At 40.8% G+C, this 18,385-nt stretch overlaps 1 protein-coding gene across 1 annotated transcript; it reads right to left on the minus strand.

Annotated features, from left to right (window-relative positions):
- Window positions 1-4,371: 4,371 nt before the first annotated feature.
- Window positions 4,372-18,385, minus strand: LOC311111233 (adhesion G-protein coupled receptor G5-like). The gene is made up of 14 exons (XM_084153948.1): window positions 18,056-18,385; window positions 10,608-10,702; window positions 10,019-10,465; window positions 9,823-9,874; window positions 9,356-9,470; window positions 8,974-9,096; window positions 8,681-8,809; window positions 8,013-8,055; window positions 7,438-7,544; window positions 7,198-7,313; window positions 6,665-6,924; window positions 6,440-6,539; window positions 6,039-6,319; window positions 4,372-5,547 (listed from the first exon to the last, which is right to left on the minus strand). The coding sequence occupies exons 2-14, from the start codon at window positions 10,672-10,674 to the stop codon at window positions 5,429-5,431; spliced, it is 1,959 nt and encodes a 652-aa protein (XP_084010074.1). The 5' UTR covers window positions 10,675-10,702; window positions 18,056-18,385; the 3' UTR covers window positions 4,372-5,428.

Raw genomic sequence — 18,385 nt, forward strand, 5'->3', positions numbered from 1 at the left:
CACATATATTTTACAGTAAGAAAATAATGGAATGTAACAGAATAAAACAACTTGAGTGTCACAGGAACAGAACTGCTGTCAGAGCCCATACCCTGATTTTTTTTTGTTGAGTTTGTAGGTCCCTGTAACTTAGAATCTGCTCTTTCCAATTGTGTAAAGAAATCTGACCTGGGTGACCTGAATGAATTGTGCACGTGCTCATCTGAAAATGTGTAGCTGAAGATGCTCATTCATATTAACCCATAATTCCTTGGATAATTATTAGGCCTGATAGGCTACTGTAGTACATTGATCATCACCAGTCAATGTTATCACACCATCGCCTGCTTTCTTTCCTTTCAAACTCCCCACTAGTTATTTTGGCTGAAGACAGATTTGTAGTTTAAGTTAGAATATATTTAAATGGAGAGAATAAATGCATTAAAGCATTTTCTGTTAAGCTTTGTGATTGACAGGGAAAAGTTTGATGTCAGACAACAATAGAATGTTCATGATTTAATGTGTGACAAAGCCGGTAAATGAAAGGCGACGATACTGAGGCGTTGGCGGGACTTTTAAACATAGCCTAATACCGCAATCATGACTTCCTCGCTTGGAAATAAAAGTACAGGCTTTGTTACCGGCAATACCTTTCAGATATGAAGAAAAGGCAATATTAAGTTGGGGGCATGGTAAAGTTGGTGCCTTTTCGTCTGGGTATGAATGGGATATCACATTGCCAAAAAAGTTAACTCCCCAGTCGCTGTGCCCAACAAGCGCTTTTTAGCCAGACAGCGTAATGTCGCAGAGTAGCCTGCGGAGTACACCACTTGTCAAAGCGGCTAGTGCAGGGGTGTCAAACGTACGGCCCGCGGGCCGGATCAGGCCCGCAAACGGGTTTAATCCGGCCCGCGAGATGATAAAAAAATATATAAAAAATTCATTAATAATTGTCAAGTATAAAAATGCGCTGCAATTTTTCAATAAAATAAACTGCTGTTCCAATTGCGTCCACTGAATGGCGCAATAGCAATTGTGTTAAGCAAGCAAACTGTTTATACCGGGGCAGAGCAAGTAGGTCAAGCACGTGCAGCCAATGAGCTACTTTGTTTTGCCCGCGATATTTATTACGGCTTCTACTTTTAACATTATGTGCTTTGGCACCCTCATTCCCCCAATATGTCTCTGTCAAAAAAGAGAAAAGTGGACGCAGAGTGCAGAGTGTTCCAAGAAAAATGGTCATCCTATTTAATCACGGAATTGAATGGGAAAGCTGTATGTTTGGTGTGTTCAGAGCATGTTGCAGTGCTGAAAGAATATAACCTTCGTCGCCACTATGTGAGTCTTCATGCCGACAAATGTGACAACTTTCAAGGACAGTGGAGATGAGAGAAGGTGAATGAACTGTTGGCGGGTCTGAAGAAACAGCAGTCTGTGTTTACTCACAGCCGAGACATCAGTGACGCTGCAGTGAAAGCTAGCTACCTCATTGCTAATGAAATCGCAGTGGCTTCAAAACCATTTAGTGAGGGTCAATTTGTAAAAACATGCATGATGAAGGCAGCGGAGATTGTGTGCCCTGAAAAGCGGCAGGCTTTTGCAAATATCAGCCTGACAAGAAACACAGTTGCAGACAGGATTTCCGATCTTTCAGTGGATTTGGACAGCCAGTTGAAGCAAAAAGTAAAGTCATTTATTGCGTTTTCGGTTGCAATTGATGAAAGCACGGACATTACAGATGTTGCACAACTGGCCATTTTTTCATCCGCGGAGTTGATGACACATTGACCGTCACGAGGAGTTCGTGGAGTTGGTGCCGATGACAGATACAACGACAGCAGCTGATATTTTTACCGCACTCGTCGGCGCGCTGGACAGGGTCGGAGTGGACTGGTCCCGCGCTGTCAGCCTGGCTACAGAATGTGCGCCCTCAATGATCGGGAAAAAAGCAGGCGTTGTGACAAAGTTCAGAGAGAAAGTGCAATCTGCAAATGGAGGACGTGATTTTTTTGACTTTTCACTGTATTTTGCACCAGGAGGCTTTGTGTTGCAAGTCATTAAAGATGGATAACGTCATGAAGGTCATCCAAACTGTTAATTTCATCCGATCCAGAAGCCTGAATCACCATCAGTTTGACAGCCTTCTCAGAGAGAAAGACCACATCTATGGCCTGCCATACCACACTGAGGTAAGATGGTTAAGCCGAGGTGCTGTGCTGAGGCATTTCTTTGATTTACGAGAAGAAATTGAACAGTTCATGGAAGAAAAGGGCAAACCAGTGTTAGAATTTCATTCCGCAGAATGGATGCCGGACCTTGCATTAGCCAGCTAGCTAGAGTGGGAAAGTTAACTGTGACGTTTCACCACGCAGGCGACGTTTTCTACTGTGATTGGTCAACAATGAAAGGCACTTCGGGGGTGGTTGGAGCGGATCAATGCAGTACATTGATCATCTCCTAAACCTCATACCTTATTTTCGGCGTTTATCACAAAACCCTACAAAAACGCCATATATTTCCACATAGGCTTTGTCCAACGAACCATGGCGGAGTTAGTGCCTACAAAAAGACGCCATTGCTATTTCGCTCGTTCTCAAACTCGCGCTCCTAAGGTGGCACGCGCGCCACCCCCTAGCCAATCTCCTGAGCTGAGTTCGAATACTCATACTAACCCCACTAACCATACTATTTGTGACGTAAATGGAGTATGTAGTATATATTAAGTATGTAGTGTACAGTATGTTAATTTATGTATTCGAACACAGCTCTGGTCTGGAGAACAGGGAAGTGATACAGCCATATTAGCCTTAATAACTAAAATACTCAAAGGTAGAGAAAATATCGACATTACTGTAATGAGCTACCTGGGAGTGGATATGGCTGAGCCATTAATATGTTTCAGCCATTAAATGCGTAGACATTCACTTTTACAATGTTTTATAAGTCGGTGTCCGACTGTCTTTAGCAACGTGAGAGAGTTTATAAGGGGAAATGGTGCGCAATAGTCACAATGCTCATGGAAGTGGTCATCTCTGGGCTCATCATACACATCTTTGATTTGAATCTATCTGACTTGGATCATCATTTTCTCCATGTGATGAGTTTATGACTGGCTTTGATGACTCAGACACAGAGGAAGTGATATTTGTTGGGACTGATGAGGTAGACAGGTGATGGAGGTGTGAAACAGAAATAGAGAACAGCATGGCCTATGTGTCTATCTTTAGTGCTGATTCCGTTTACTTTAAGATGTGGTTAGGGTGTTACCTTTTTAACAATAGGCTACAATGGATGAGTCCACAATGGGTAGGTTGAAATGTTTGTGGGTATGAAAAGAGGACTGTGTCTTGTTAAACACTATGTTTTACTCACACCTGGCTTTGTGTATTAAAAACACAGGGAGATGGTGTGGACACAATTAGTTTGCTGTATCTAAGTCTGGTAACAGTAAATTATAATGTAGGCTAAATATAGTAAATCCTCTACTTAAGAATGGACATCTCATTGACAGGCTAAAAGAGACATAAGTATCAGTTTGATGGCTTACTTCCTCATTCTCCTCCACCCTTGTCCATCATGTGTTTTTACAGTGCATTTACCCTGCTCCCTGTCACTCTGAAAGTAACCCAGTGTGTGGCCACGTAAAAACCCTGTTGTGCAAGTTTCCACACTGTCACTGTAATCATTCTGCAACTGAGCAATCATGATACACTCAGTGTTTTCCTTGGAACCTCTGCAATTTACTGTAAACCAGAGCTACAGCGTCAACATACACTGAGTGCACCAAATATTAGGAACATCATCGTAATATTGAGTTGCACCCACTTTTGCCCTCAGAACAGCCTCAATTTGTCAGGGCATGGACTACAAGGTGAAAAAAAATTGTTCCACAGGGATGCTGGCCCATGTTGACTCCAATGTTTCCCACAGTTGTGTCAAGTTGGCTGGATGTTCTTTGGGTGGTGGACCATTATTGATACACACAGGAAACTGTTGAGCACGAAAAACCCAGCAGCGTTGCAGTACTTGACACACTCAAACCAGTGCGTCTGGCACCTACTACCATACCCCATTCAAAGGCACTTAAATATTTTGCCTTGCCCATTCACAATCCATTTCTCAAGGCTTAAAAATCCTTCTTTAACCTGTCTCCTCCCCTTCATCTACACTGATTGAAGTGGATTTAACAGGTGACATCAATAAGGGATCATAGCTTTCACCTGGATTCAACTGGTCAGTCTATGTCATGGAAAGAGCAGGTGTTCCTCATGTTTTGTACACTCATTGTAGTTGTATACAATGCAGGTATTTCACTTATGAATTGTAGAGATATCAATTATTACATATTTTTGTAGTTATACATTCAAACTAAGGTCCTTGTGTTCTTTTCTTATACAGTAAACTTTTATTGAAGCAACATACATTTACATCCACACAAATATACAAATACAATATTACAATACGTTTTCAAAAGTTACAAAATATATACACACAATAATGGCAGTGACACAACCAGTCATGTTTTCTAAAAATACATCTCTGTACAAGTGAAAAAATAAAGTGCAAAACATAGTCCAGTAACTATGATCTGAATATACAGTGTGTCTGACACAGAATAGAGCAAGTTGCCAACTTCAACCAAATGTCATAGGCCATCATCTGAAAGACAGCAGACATGCTACTTCTATGAGTCCTTTTCTGAGTGAAGTAGATGGAAAACTCACTGAAACAGTTAGTCATACATAGTTTTAGAGACATTGTAAATTACAAATCACCTACCAATATCCACAATCTTAATTGAAATGTCTCCCATACAGCACATTTCAGTTTCTTCTAACTTCTTCTAACGTTCATATTACTGATGTATGGGCTGCCATTCTCTGGAAAACTATGTATGAAAGTTTCTTACATATGGGATTCTACATGATTAATGGGTAAACGACAAGGCTAAGAAACTAAAGTGCTACTTCAAAAGTTTGAAATGACTGATATCTATGAAATAATAAGCTTACACAGAATAAAACAAGCTTATCAAGGGTCGCCCTGGGGCTTAAAGCTGAGATCCGTAGTGGTGAAACTGCCACATCCGTTTGCAATATTACAACAACAAAGACGTTACTTCAAACAACGAACACCCATTTTTTTCATTGCACATGAGATAGATCAGCAGAGTACTATTATATTTTTTTATCAAGATGCAGGATGCATCTCTGCCCCGTTTCAAAAACAAAAAGAATAACAAATGCGGACGACCAGTGGCGCTGTTTCACCTTATGCAGACTTTAGCTTTAATTTTGACAGTCGTTCTTTACAGTCACTCAGATATGTGTATGGAAATGGCTTGTACATTGCAATATTCTGAATCTCAACCCCAGAGTTGGAATGTTCTGAGTGACAGAGTTTGGTACATTGCTCCTCCTTTACCCTACAAAAAGAGGGGTACCCCAGCTCAGCTCTTCTCCTGCAGCATGTGTTGCCTGGTGGATGATGCTGTACTACTGCTACCATTCAAACTAGACTGTTTCCGCATCCGCTCAAGAATATAGAATCGGAGCATCAGGAAGAAACCTATGGGACAGACCACACAATGTTTCAGATTATTCTGTGATGGACCAATAATACATTACAGAAGCTAGAATCTATGCTCCAGAATTAGATTCTGAATTCAAAACAGCCTATAATCAACATCATTCTAAGATATCTGTAACAGCTAAATGCTTGTTGAATGTCACTTATTCCAACAGTAGTGAAGCAAATTACATGGAAACAAATCCATATAGGTATTTTAAAAAGGTCACACCAGCAATAAAGTGCAGCTTTTTTGTGAACTTCTAGCAGACAGAGCTATACACCAGCTTCTAATTTAAGCATGTAGCTACTAGCTAGTGAATACAAACGGAAACTGGTTGCAGGGAGGTTTTCTCCTGATACGCTGTTGAAACAGAACACTTTTACAGGGCATTGTTTCGAAGCAACACAATGGACGGTTGGCTCTGACAGCCTCCTCTGGTCATGTGACCATATTAACCTTTTGATAGACTCAACAGAGGTGGACCTACCCTGTAGGGAGTTGAGGATGCAGAAGAGGATGGGGATGAACTCAGAGAGCTGTCCAAAGTCCAGGAATCCCAGGCTCCATGTGGTCCCGAACAGGCAGCTGAGACCCCAGATACTGAGGAACGCCACCTTGTTCTTCCTCCACTCGTCTCGGCTCTGGATCTTTCTCAGGACCAGGAATAGCATGATCAGACCAGAGAGGACCACTACAGCCAGGAAGGTCAGGTTGATGAAGTAATGGGCTAGTAGGCCAACAGAGCCTGGAGAAACATCCATCCAGCACCTAGAAGACCATGGTGAAAAAGCATGAATCACTGGGCTAACTTACTCATCACCTCAGTCAAATGTCAAAACTTTATCTACTGTTCATCTTACAGGTGCAGTAGATCCAAAGTGCACTTACATCAAGTAGGGGTTGCTGACATCATCACTGGACAGAACCTCTATCACACCATATACTTTTCCAATGGCAAGCAGTACAATGACAGGAACAGCTGGGAGACCTGGACAGAGGATCACAATTATAGTAACAGTCAATGGCTTAAAGGTGTATTCAAGTCAATTGTATTCATCTACCAACAATAGGCAATGGAATATAAACCAATTATTTGTGTATGTTTCCACTCACCAAAGCCAACCAGGTGCCAGACGTAATGATTGGGGGAGGGGCTGAACACCATGTAGACCAACCAAAAGGTGTGTAACACTTCAATAAACATCCAGGAGAAGGAACTGAGCAGAGCATAGTGGAGAGCCGCCCCAAAAACCCAGCATGCCTTGTTCCCTCCCACGTTGGCCACAGTCCCTGTCAGGAAGAAGAGGAGGCTAAGAAGGAACAGTGCCATGGCCAGACCCCGATGGACCGCAGTGGACGGGTCCTTTGCTCTCCTGCCACAGTGCAAGAAGAGGATAGAAAGTGAATGAGAGGGAGGGAGGGAGGGTTGGAGGGAGAGAAATAGATAGACAAAGAGAGAGTGGGTAATTGTTACGAAACATATCACTCATATCTTGTTTTTGAAAGACATTTAGGAATTTCCCATGAACTCTGAGATATTTACACAACATGATTAGGAAGTATTGTCACATGTTGAGGCCTGGTAGGAGATATTACGGGTAGGACAGGCTGCAGGGAGACAGACTATTGCATGTAAGGAGAAGTACCTCTGTTTGTTAAGGAAGACGACGAGGACAACACAGCTCAAAGTAGAGGCAGCGCAGCCAATTGATGTAATGGCAGTTAGAGCCTCCAGATGGCGCACTGGTCGTGGTTCCAATTGCTGAGGTGAATAGAAGACAAAACCAAGTTTAGGCCTACTATTACCAATCTACTTGAGATTAGTTGTTATTGATTTATTCAAATGATTGCCCATGAAAATATTCTAGATAGAGGTTATCGCTCACCACTAGGATGGCGAAGTATGTGAGATGATTACAGCGGCACTCTGTGTCCTCTGCACCTTTCTGTATGGTCTCACAACCTTCCTTTTTCCATGTGACCTCTGCTGGATCTGCAACAATTAAACCAATACCGATGACCTTAGCAAGGCCTGGAAATGCTAACACTGCATAATTAAGCATTAAGGCCCAAGGGGGTGTGGTATATGGCCATATTAACAGCTAAGGGCTGTTCTTAGGCACGACGCAATGCGAAGTGCCTGGATACAACCATTAGCCGTGGTATATTGGCCAAATACAACAAACCCCCGATGTGCCTTATTGCTATTATAAACTGGTTACCAACATAATTAGAACAGTAAACAAGTAATTTTGTGTCATACCTGTGGTATATTGTCTGATATACCACAGCTTTCAGCCAATCAGCATCCAGGATTCAAACTATAATTTATAAGCTTTCAGCCAATCAGCGACCCAGGTTATAATCCTTAATAAACATCCTCTATATTCAATACAAATAATATTAATACAAATAAGTACGCTATTATTGCAACCAAGTTTAAACATGCTTCTTTACAAACCTTTCTTTGTGTCCCACGAAACACATGTTCTTGAGTGAGTTGTCTGAAAAAGAAAAGTTACAAAAGGGATGTGAGAGGCAAGTAGGGACTTATTTAATTCACTACTAGATGGTGACCTGGATACTGAACAACACATCCCGAATACTGTATATCTGTCTGGCATGCAAGATTAGCTTCAATCATATTTTACAAGTGTTACTGTTGACTGACTCACACACTGAGTCAGAACAGAAAGGATCAAGTGTGCAATAACCTGAATACAACAGTTTCAATTTAACTGATGCAACTGTATCAATCAAAATCTCTAAAAGTGATAACAGTAAGACCATGCTGAGATAAAGTCCAGAAACACTAAACACTACAACCATCCAACATAAAGTTAGCTTTACTCTAACTGTATAACTGTTAAAGGATCCATGTCTACTGTCCTCTGTGCCAACACCCCTGTGATGTACAGTATTGAATAAAAAGCTACTTGCTACAGTACAATTGCTAGAGTGACTAATTCTGAGATGAAGCAGACATATATTTTTCTACAAATCTTTCACATTGTTTTCTTTTGGGCTTTTGAAGTGGTTTGTGCTCGGAGAGTTTGAGACATTAAAATACATCAAGGGAAGAAAACGGCGTGCTTCAAGTCTAAAACTAAGACACACACACACACTTACTGGTATGACAGAATGATGGAAACCAATCCTGATTGGCTCTGGAAGGTTTGTGATGATCTCATTCTCCACAGTGATTCCCACCACATCTTCTAGAATCCTGATGTCATTCGGGTCCGCCTTAGAACTCCCCTGTGAACACACAACAACCAGAATCACAACTACATTTCATAATCTATGGACACAGATTAAATCCAGTCTTGGATTACAAATGTTTTGGTGCTTTAGTGTAAACTGTAATGTACAGTTTACATTGACTAGGGTAGCAGCCAAGTGGAAAACCCATTGGCTCTTACCTGGAATAAGGTACTGTATTTGAAGTACGTGCAGACAACCTTGACCTTTTGCTTTTCTGGAGGTTTCAGACAAGAAGGCAGGTGAACTGATGGAATCATTTGAGGAGGAACTCCTCGAGGCACCTGCACAACACCAACACACAAGTTAGTTATAATAATGGGGCGGCAGGTAGCTTAGTGGGTAAGAGCGTTGTGCCAGTAACCGAAAGGTCGCTGGTTCTAATCCCCGAGCCAACTAGGTGAAAAATATTTTGATGTGCCCTTGAGCAAGGCACTTAACCCTAATTGTTCCTGTAAGTCGCTCTGGATAAGAGCGTCTGCTAAATGACTAAATGTATAATCATATAACATTATGTGTGTATGTGCGCGTGTGTGGTCTTACAGGCAGAATGATGTTGTAGCCCTGAAAGCCTTCCTTCATCTCCACCACAGAGCTCAGGGCACAGGGCAGCACAATGTTCCCCAGCACCTTGGACCTCATCACTGTCTCCTCTATCCTACAGACCAATACAGACACAGTATTTACAACCCACTTTATCTCATACAGGTAGTTTCTATGTATTACATACAGTATAGACATTACCTTTGGGCATGTGATAGTGATATAGAAACTGGTGTGCAATAGATGGATGTTTTGTTAAATCACACTGAGCTAAATGTTCTGTTTGTGGCCTAAGCTCTGCGGCTCACTCATAATGGATGACATCATACTTCACTACTGCCCGAGCATGTTTACAACAACATTTTGTCATGCTGGTTAGTCAACTCAATAGGCATAGCCATAGAGGATAAAGGAGTTCAAGAGATGACATGGAGGGATGTAATTCAAAATAAAGAGGTAAAACGTACATGTTCACCTTATCACCAGATCCATGACTCGCCTCATCACAAAACTTGTTTTCTGAAAGGAGCAGAAGCAGTCTAGTATTTATATTTTCAAGATTGTATAACACACCCAAAATGTACTTAGATTAACAATAACTTATTAAAGTTGATTTCCTCATCAGACAATATAACTGACAAGATAACCCAAAGTGTTGCTTACTGCAGTTGACAATTCCGCCAAAAAACTCATAGGCTGGGTGTGTTTGGTAACTTATGATATCATCCCGTTGTGTCGCGTTGAGTATCCCGTATATCGCAGTCCCTTTGTTTCCGCCTTGGGACAGGTCAGTGCAGCAGTTATCCTGTAGACCAGACGGCCAGCACAGAGTGTGGTTCTGTCCATTCACCTCTACCCAGAGCTGGTCCAGAAGGGGCTCCCAGTACACACAGAAGGGGCTCTCTCTTGCCTCTGGGCTCGGATCCAGCTTGATGACAGAAGAGGTCTCACATTGGGCCGTTATCTCACCTCGGATGGACAGGAAGCTCTCATTGGCTGAGATGGTGATGGTGCCACAGCCCCTTTTCAAATCGTGAGCCAGAGTTAAGAGCCCGTTGCCATGGCGCCATGTTCCACACATTTTGAAGTCCCTGTCGTTTTCCCCTGATCCTGTTTGGACAATAGTTTTTGAGAATGATTTATGTTTAACTTTTTGAATTTTAAAGAAACAGTCTATGCACTGCAGCATCAATCCCGCTCATACAGTATTTTGCTTTATTTGTAGACCATTGCAAATAAAATGTTAATTTACCTGATGCAAAGAGGGCAATGAGAAAGATCATCCACAGGGTCCCTCCAAACCCCTGGTTGGGCCCCATTGTTACTGTATGGTTTCACCTTTGACCTCTATAAAACGGCAAGAAGAACAACACAGTTGTAAAACATGAATACTGCTCAACTTTAATGAGTGTTCCAGACACTTCTTCTCTCTGTGAAAAGCAGGATATATCTGTCCCAGGGCGATTGCAGTCACTCTGTCAAACACATATCTGTACAATTCCTTCCAGGGGCGATTCTCTCATTATTTACCCTGTCTTCTCTAAACAACACATCTCCTAGACACCATTCCTGTTCTTAGATACACTTATTCTTCATTTTTTTTATCATTAACAATTTCCTTATCATAAAAACATTTGCTCAGTCCTAAAAATACATTCAGTGTCCTTTCTTGAGTTCTTATCAATGAGAACACTCTTTTCCTTCCAACAGTCACACAGACACCATTCACGGTGTCTTGTATTCACTGAGTCTTCAATGACAAGTGTGTGTTCTGAGGTCTCATAGATGCAGACTTACCAATGAATGCAATGCTAATTCACTGTATTCACACTAATTCCCTTTTATATTGCATTAGCTATTCTGCAGAAGATGTGTAAAACCCCTGTGGCTGCTGCCATGGTGATCTACTTTACGTGTCTTACCACAGACACGCCACACTATTTTTTTCAATTCCAACTGAGCTGTAGTAGCAGACAAGTGACCCCTACATGTGTACAAGTTAAAGTGTTATGGAAGCTACTCTCAAAATATAGTTTACCAAGCTACACTCTTACAAAAAAGGGTTCCAAAATGGTTATTCGGCTGTCCCCATAGGAGAACCCTTTGAAGAACCCTTTTTGGTTGCAGGTAGAACCCTTCTGGGTTCCATGTAGAACAGTTTCTACATGCTGGGTTCCATGTAGAATAGTTTCTACATGGAACCCAAAAGGGTTCTACCTGGAACCAAAAAGGGTTATCCTATGGGGACAGCTGAAGAACTCTTTTGAATGAAGAATAAGTGTATCTAAGAACAGGAATGGTGTCTAGGAGATGTGTTGTTTAGAGAAGACAGGGTAAATAATGAGAGAATCGCCCCTGGAAGTAATTGTACAGATATGTGTCAAATGTAACAGAATGTTTAATTTAGCCTAATAAACACAAAAACTATGTTTCAAGTAAGAATTATGCAGGTCCGATGCCGAGAAAGAAAGGAAATTCTTGCCTACTTCACCCACATATTATTTTATTTTTGCAAAAACAGTGTGTAGTTCCAGTAGTTAGCTACACCGCTACATGGAAGCTAGCTAAGGGTGGATTTCGCTATATTAGTAAAATATGTTTAGTGAGATCTATCTCTCTTCAACATCAGATTGACAACTTTTCTGTTCACACTAGCCTCAGATGTGGTGTGGCCAAAGCCACATTACTGCTTCCTGTGTGAGTGCAGCTATTAACAAATACCGTAAATACCATAGTATATAGACAAACAAAATAAGGATACCAATTCAAAATATACAGGAGCTTCTCATCTAAACCATATTGTGCATAGTGTTGCACACTTGATTAATGCAATGATATTATTCACAAATATTTTTGTGGATATTTTTAAAGCCTTTAATTTACAATTTGGCTAACAGAGCAAAAATGCTTTCTACTGGTATTAAGGTCATTCTTGCAGGGACATTATCTTTATGCTGTAGGACTCAGAGGGGCGTATGTGGTGTAGATATCTCCCATACTATCTCAGGAGGACGTGTTGGAGACATCTCTTGAAGAAAGATTTGAATCTAGATCTGTCTAGAGATCTGTCTAAATATACAAAAGTATATTTCCTGGGACTAGTTTGTGTCGTCAAAGTAGTGTAGTGTAAACAGGCCCTAAGATTGAGGGGATAGGACAGGATTTTAGCTAGCTAACGTTAACAATGCTAGCTATTTTTGACAAACTTTGCTAGCTAATGGCAACATTGCCATCTCTCTAAAGTAAATTTGACGACATGATAATGATGGCAAAGTTGTTTCCTACACATTATTTGCCTACTTTAGCAATGCAATCTTAATTTAGACAAAACAGTCATTAGTCCCCTTTCAGAATGACTGGGCATCAGTCAACTTTTGGGCACCAATATGGTGGACAGTAGCTTTAGAACGTTTATGGCCCTACGCAACCGAATGATGGAAGTGCAACCCATGATTAAGCTATTGGCTACATGCTTTGGTTTCTGTGGGAAAACTGCACGTCTCCATAACAGAAGTCAAACAAAAACTGCACTCAGCCGTTGAACCACAGTCAAGTGGGGTTTGTGGAGTAGACAGATTACGTACAACATACATCAGAAACCTGTCACCTGCAAATGCTACACACAAACAAGCACTGAGCTAAATGTTAACACAGAAAGGTTTCCTACGAGTGAAGGCAAACATTTTTTTCTTATGTAATGAGTGTGAGCACCAACACAAGTGAGACATCAATTGATCCCAGAATAGGCCTACTGTAAAAACATCATCATATGATGATATCATATGAGAGATGTCACAAACCGAACAATGAATGTCATTTTCTATATGTCTAGATTGTGGTCTCTGTGTTTCCTCTTTGTGTTGTGAGAGTAGCATCAAAAGTGTATTTTTAATAAGGTGTGACTTCCCCGTAGTTTCACGTGTTGAGGAACTTCTCAATTTCCACACCCTTTTCTCCTCTGAGTGGGGTTTATAAGTCTTTACCGATCCTGCTTCCCTACACAATATTTGTACTTTGCTCAGAACATATCTCACACATAATCTAACACAATTGGGTCTGGTCACACACATCTGCAATACTAAGCTTCTCCATTTCCAACCACTCTTTCTTCCTCTCTGAGCGTGGCCCCCTTGGCAAACAGATCAAACTACTGATAAGCTATACTACGGTTTTGTTGTACAGTCTCTCGTTTTGGCAGCAGCAGCAGTTTGTCTTCTTTCACTGGGGCATGAGGGGGACTGCAGTAACATGCTCTAACTCAGTGGTATTCAAACTTTTTCAGCGGGGACCCCATATTTTCCCCCAGAATTTCTGGGGTCCCCATTTTTTTTCATAAGAACTTCTCGCGACCCCACCCCACTCCACTGCGTGGCTAGCCAGTAAAGGCCTTAAAGATGAAAGAATAATGACATGGCCCCCTTCCTCACCTGACCTAAACCCTATTGAGAACTTGTGGTCCCTTCTTAAACGGTCGATTTACGGTGAAGGAAAACAGTACGCCTCTCTGACCAGTGTCTGGGAGGCTGTGGTTGCTGCTGGACAAACAGTTGATCATCAACAGATCAAGAAACTGACAGACTCCATGGATGGAAGGCTTATGACTGTTATTGAAAAGAAGGGTGGCTATAATGGTCACAGATTTTTTTTGGAAACGTCAGAAATGTTTATTTGTAAATGTTGAGTTGTTTGTTTATTATTCTCAATTTAACAGATGAAAATAAACAAGTGAGATGGGGCACATTTCGTTTTTCATTTAGTTGCATAATAATTCTGCACACTAATAGTTCAGGTTTGAGGTTTATTAACATTTTGGATTGACCGAGAGCACTGTAGTTGTTCAATAATAAAATTAATCCTCAAACATACAACTTGCCTAATAATTGTGCACACAGTGTAATTACAGAACCTTAAAATAGTTACATAACTTTTTTTACATCAACAAATAACCTTCAATTCCTTACATTTTCATCTCTTATCAAAATGAAAAGAAACAAATAAATAAATTTACTCAATAACATTTTATTTTTCAAATTATCTTTCTCAAAAACATTTTTATATTGTCCTATACAATAATCTGTACTCTTAATTTTTGGTTCCTAAAAAATAAATACAAAATAATAATAATTTGGCGACCCCACTGCAGTTTGACCCCGACTTTGAATACCACTGCCAGTCTAAGTGAAACAGACTCTGCTGAACATACCAGTAAGATGTACGCATCAACCCACCAGGCAGGTCTAAACTTTGAGATTATTTTTATTGCCCTTGCATGACCTATTCACAACAAGCAGTATTGCTCACATTTCCTATCTGTCACATTACTGCTAAAGTGGGCATCAGATCATTTGCCAACAAGATGAAGTACAAAAACAGTGTAGCAGTAGTGTTATTATTATGCACAAAGTGAGCACAATAAGAGAGGCCTTGATTATTTGTCTATGAGTAAATGCAATACAGCACATTTTTGAAAGTATATGAAGACAAAGTCAAATATCAGACAATCGTCAACAGCATGGTCTTTATGGATTATACAGTGGACTATACTTTAACCATACTTATAAGAAATGCACAGTCTCCCCCACCACATAATCAGACTTCACATAATCAACAAGTGCACACAGGGTTCTCAGTTCTCTTCTGTTTGAGAAGGGCGAACCTGACCTCCACCCAGTCTCTGCCCCACCCCCTCCATTGTTCAAGCCGAGGGACTCAATGCAGTGAAAGAATGTCCCTTTTCACTTCTCAACTTTGTGTGTGTGTGTGTGTGTTGACACGGTTCAGACAGTTATAAATGCTCAAGGCCAAAGCATGTTGTACAGTAGCTAGCCACATAATGCATGAATTTGGTGTAAAGAATGAGTCATATCATTGTCTAAGCTACTCCAGTTTCCATTTCGATACTTCTGAGGAGACAGGGGTAAATTCGTACGCACGCACACACAAACACACACACTTGAACTATTTACTGTAATAATTTATCACACTTCCCCCACCCTTTTCACCCTTTCGTTTCAAAGATGCTGCATGTGTGAAATTTTGGCCTTAATTGAAACTTCCGCTATGCCATGAACTCTTGTTCAAACTTTTCTTCTTTAAGCTACAGTATGTATTCAACAACAGTGATTCACCCTGTCTGTCACTGACAGCATCTGCATATCACTTCAGAGTAGTATAGCTCTGAGTGGTAAAGCAGTCAAAGAAAGGGTGAGTCAGACAGACATGCAACAAGCTTTACTTCACCCCCTTTTGTCTGAGAAGAGGAAACAGAGCATAAACCTCCCGCTATTGCGGAGAAATGTGACCTGGTCCGTGACATCAGAGTTGACCAAAAAAGCTCTGTTGTTGAGGCCCTAAGCCAAACAGAGACTGAGTGTGAATAAAGTTCAAGGGTCAAATGATGGTCCAGCATCTGCTTTAGCTATGTTGACCAGTGTCCCCTCAAAGAGCTGAGTTCAGCATTTTAGATGAACAGGTGAGCAGAGTAGTTGGTTCAGATCAGAGATGAAAGCAAAGCTAGGAAACTCAGCTGTTTCAAGAGGGCAAAAACAAAGATGAAAATGCCAAAAATATTCACATTTACTACATTTAATTTAGGGGTATACAGTACATCCAGTACTTAGTATGACTTTAATATTGCTTCCTTCTGTGAGGAAGCCATGGCCCAGTAAGCATTTCAAAGCCATTTTTGTCAATCAAACATGGAAAAAAAAACTAGAGTCGATGTCCACTCCCCTGCGTAAATCTAATTAGCATAACAAAAATCTATCAGTTTAAGCTAGAGATATCTGTTTTTTTTACATTGTATGCTTCTCAATCCACTGAATCCGCTGATATTGCACTACCACATCTGCGGTGAAAGGTGACAGAGCTAGAGCGGTGTTTGTCAGACCATGAGACATCCGATGGTACATCCGATCAGCCAACTTCTGTCTGTAGCGTCAGAACAGTTTGTGCTACACACTAATATGATGTCAGTTGTTTTGCTCTAGGATGCCCATAGGCCTCACAAGACTCTAAAGGTCCCCAGTACCAGTTTAAAACATTAATGGAAGTATATTTGGAGACAGTATAGTGTCAAAAATATGGGGTTAAATACAGGTAAAATATATCTATATATTTTCATGATCTTTCTTATATATTTTTTTATACTTCAAATAGCTAAATGATCCTTGGTATGACCTTAAAACAATTCCATATAGCTTAGTAGAACTCCCCACCTCCCCCGCCATAGACAGGGCATAGTCTGTAGAGAGGTAAGAAAGTTGGGCCAGTACCCAAAAGGTTACTGGTTCGAATCACCGAGCCGGCAAGGTGAAAATCTGCCATTCTGCCCTTGAACAAGGCTGTTAACCAGTGGTGTAAAGTACTTAAGTCAAAATACTTTAAAGTATTTTTGACAACTTTGACTTTTACTTCACTACATTCTTAAAGAAAATATTGTACTTTTTACTCCATAAATTTTCCCTGACAACCAAAAGTACTCGTTACATATTGAATGTTTAGCAGGACAGGAAGATAGTCAAATTCACGCACTTATCAAGAGAACACGTGGTCATCCCTACTGCCTCTGGCCTGGTGGACTCACTAAGCACAATGCATCTTTTGTAAATAATCTCTGAGTGTCGGAGTGTGCCCCTGGCTATCCGTACATTTTAAAAACAATATAATGGTGCCGCCTGCTTTGCTTAATATAAGGAATTTTAAGTGATTTATACTTTAACTTTAACTTTTGATACTTAAGTATATTTAAAACCAAATACTTTTAGACTTTTACTCAAGTAGTATTTTACTGGCTGACTTTCACTTGAGTAACTTTCTATTAAGGTATCTATACTTTTACTCAAGTATGACAATTGGGTACTTTTTCCACCACTGCTGTTAACCCCCAACATCAACTGCTCCCTGGGCGCCTATGATGTCGATTAAGGCATCCCCCCACACCTCTCTGATTCAGAGGGGTTGGGTTGAATGCGGGAGGCACATTTGGCTTGAATGCATCCAGTTGTGCAACTGACTAGATATCCCCTTTCCTAAGGTGCATTTAGTTGAAGCCAGTAGTTATTTAACTTTGCAGTCTTTGCAAGGCATTTTGTCCCAATGTTTATAGCAACAATTATAATATACTGGTTAAAAGGTTTATACTGATAGAGTAACTGTTGTATGTTGCCAACCTGGCAAGCAAGTGGACAAACATTAAACTGCATCAAAACCATCACCCATCACCCAAGCCTTGGTATAAATACTAGCAGCACCTCATCCTTGTATTCTGCATTTCATAATAGCAATAAGTAATACGCCTACTAAAAGTAAGAACAGATACAATTTTGAATAATTGCTACATACCTCAGAGCAAGTTATGTATGCCAACTGTATTGGTTAACCTGACAAAGAAAGGAATATGTTCCCTTGACTTGATAACAATCAACAACAGAAAAAAAAAAAAAAAAACACAAACGTAAGAACTGGTTTGTAACTGGTTGTAGCCTAAATTAGCACAATGTGAAGAAGGCCAAATCTGAGGTAACCTAAAATACAGAAACACCTGCCTCTGCTTTGTCACCTGCCTCTGCTTTGTCAATACATTCATTGTCTGAATTTATTAACCGGTAGGCTACACACATGTTATGGTGAAATTAGGAAATAAATTGAATATCACAGATTAGTGCAGTAAAAAACGGGTTTACATTCGTTTCTTTTTACCTTTACACAGTCGGAACCCGTCTGCGCCTCTGCTGAAAGTGGTGGTTATGGTTTTTCGTCGATGTCTAAAGATGAGAGGTCCTCCTATAAGCGATGCTCTTCACAACTCCTCACGCGGACTTAGGAATTGCTATATATTGACAGAAACAGAAACTGACCGGGTGAAGTGGAAGGCGAAAAAACCCGGATTCTTTCCCCAAACTCAGACAGCCACAGCAGCGTGTGAAAATGAGCTCAGCAACGCGTGACTTCCAGACACTTCAGACCGTCGACATTACACTGGCACCCGTGCTACACAGTACAGCCACATAGAAAAGGTCTCCTTAGGGG

This window comes from Coregonus lavaretus (genome assembly GCF_964263955.1).
Source record: "Coregonus lavaretus genome assembly, chromosome: 37".
NCBI classification, from domain to species: Eukaryota; Metazoa; Chordata; class Actinopteri; order Salmoniformes; family Salmonidae; genus Coregonus; species Coregonus lavaretus.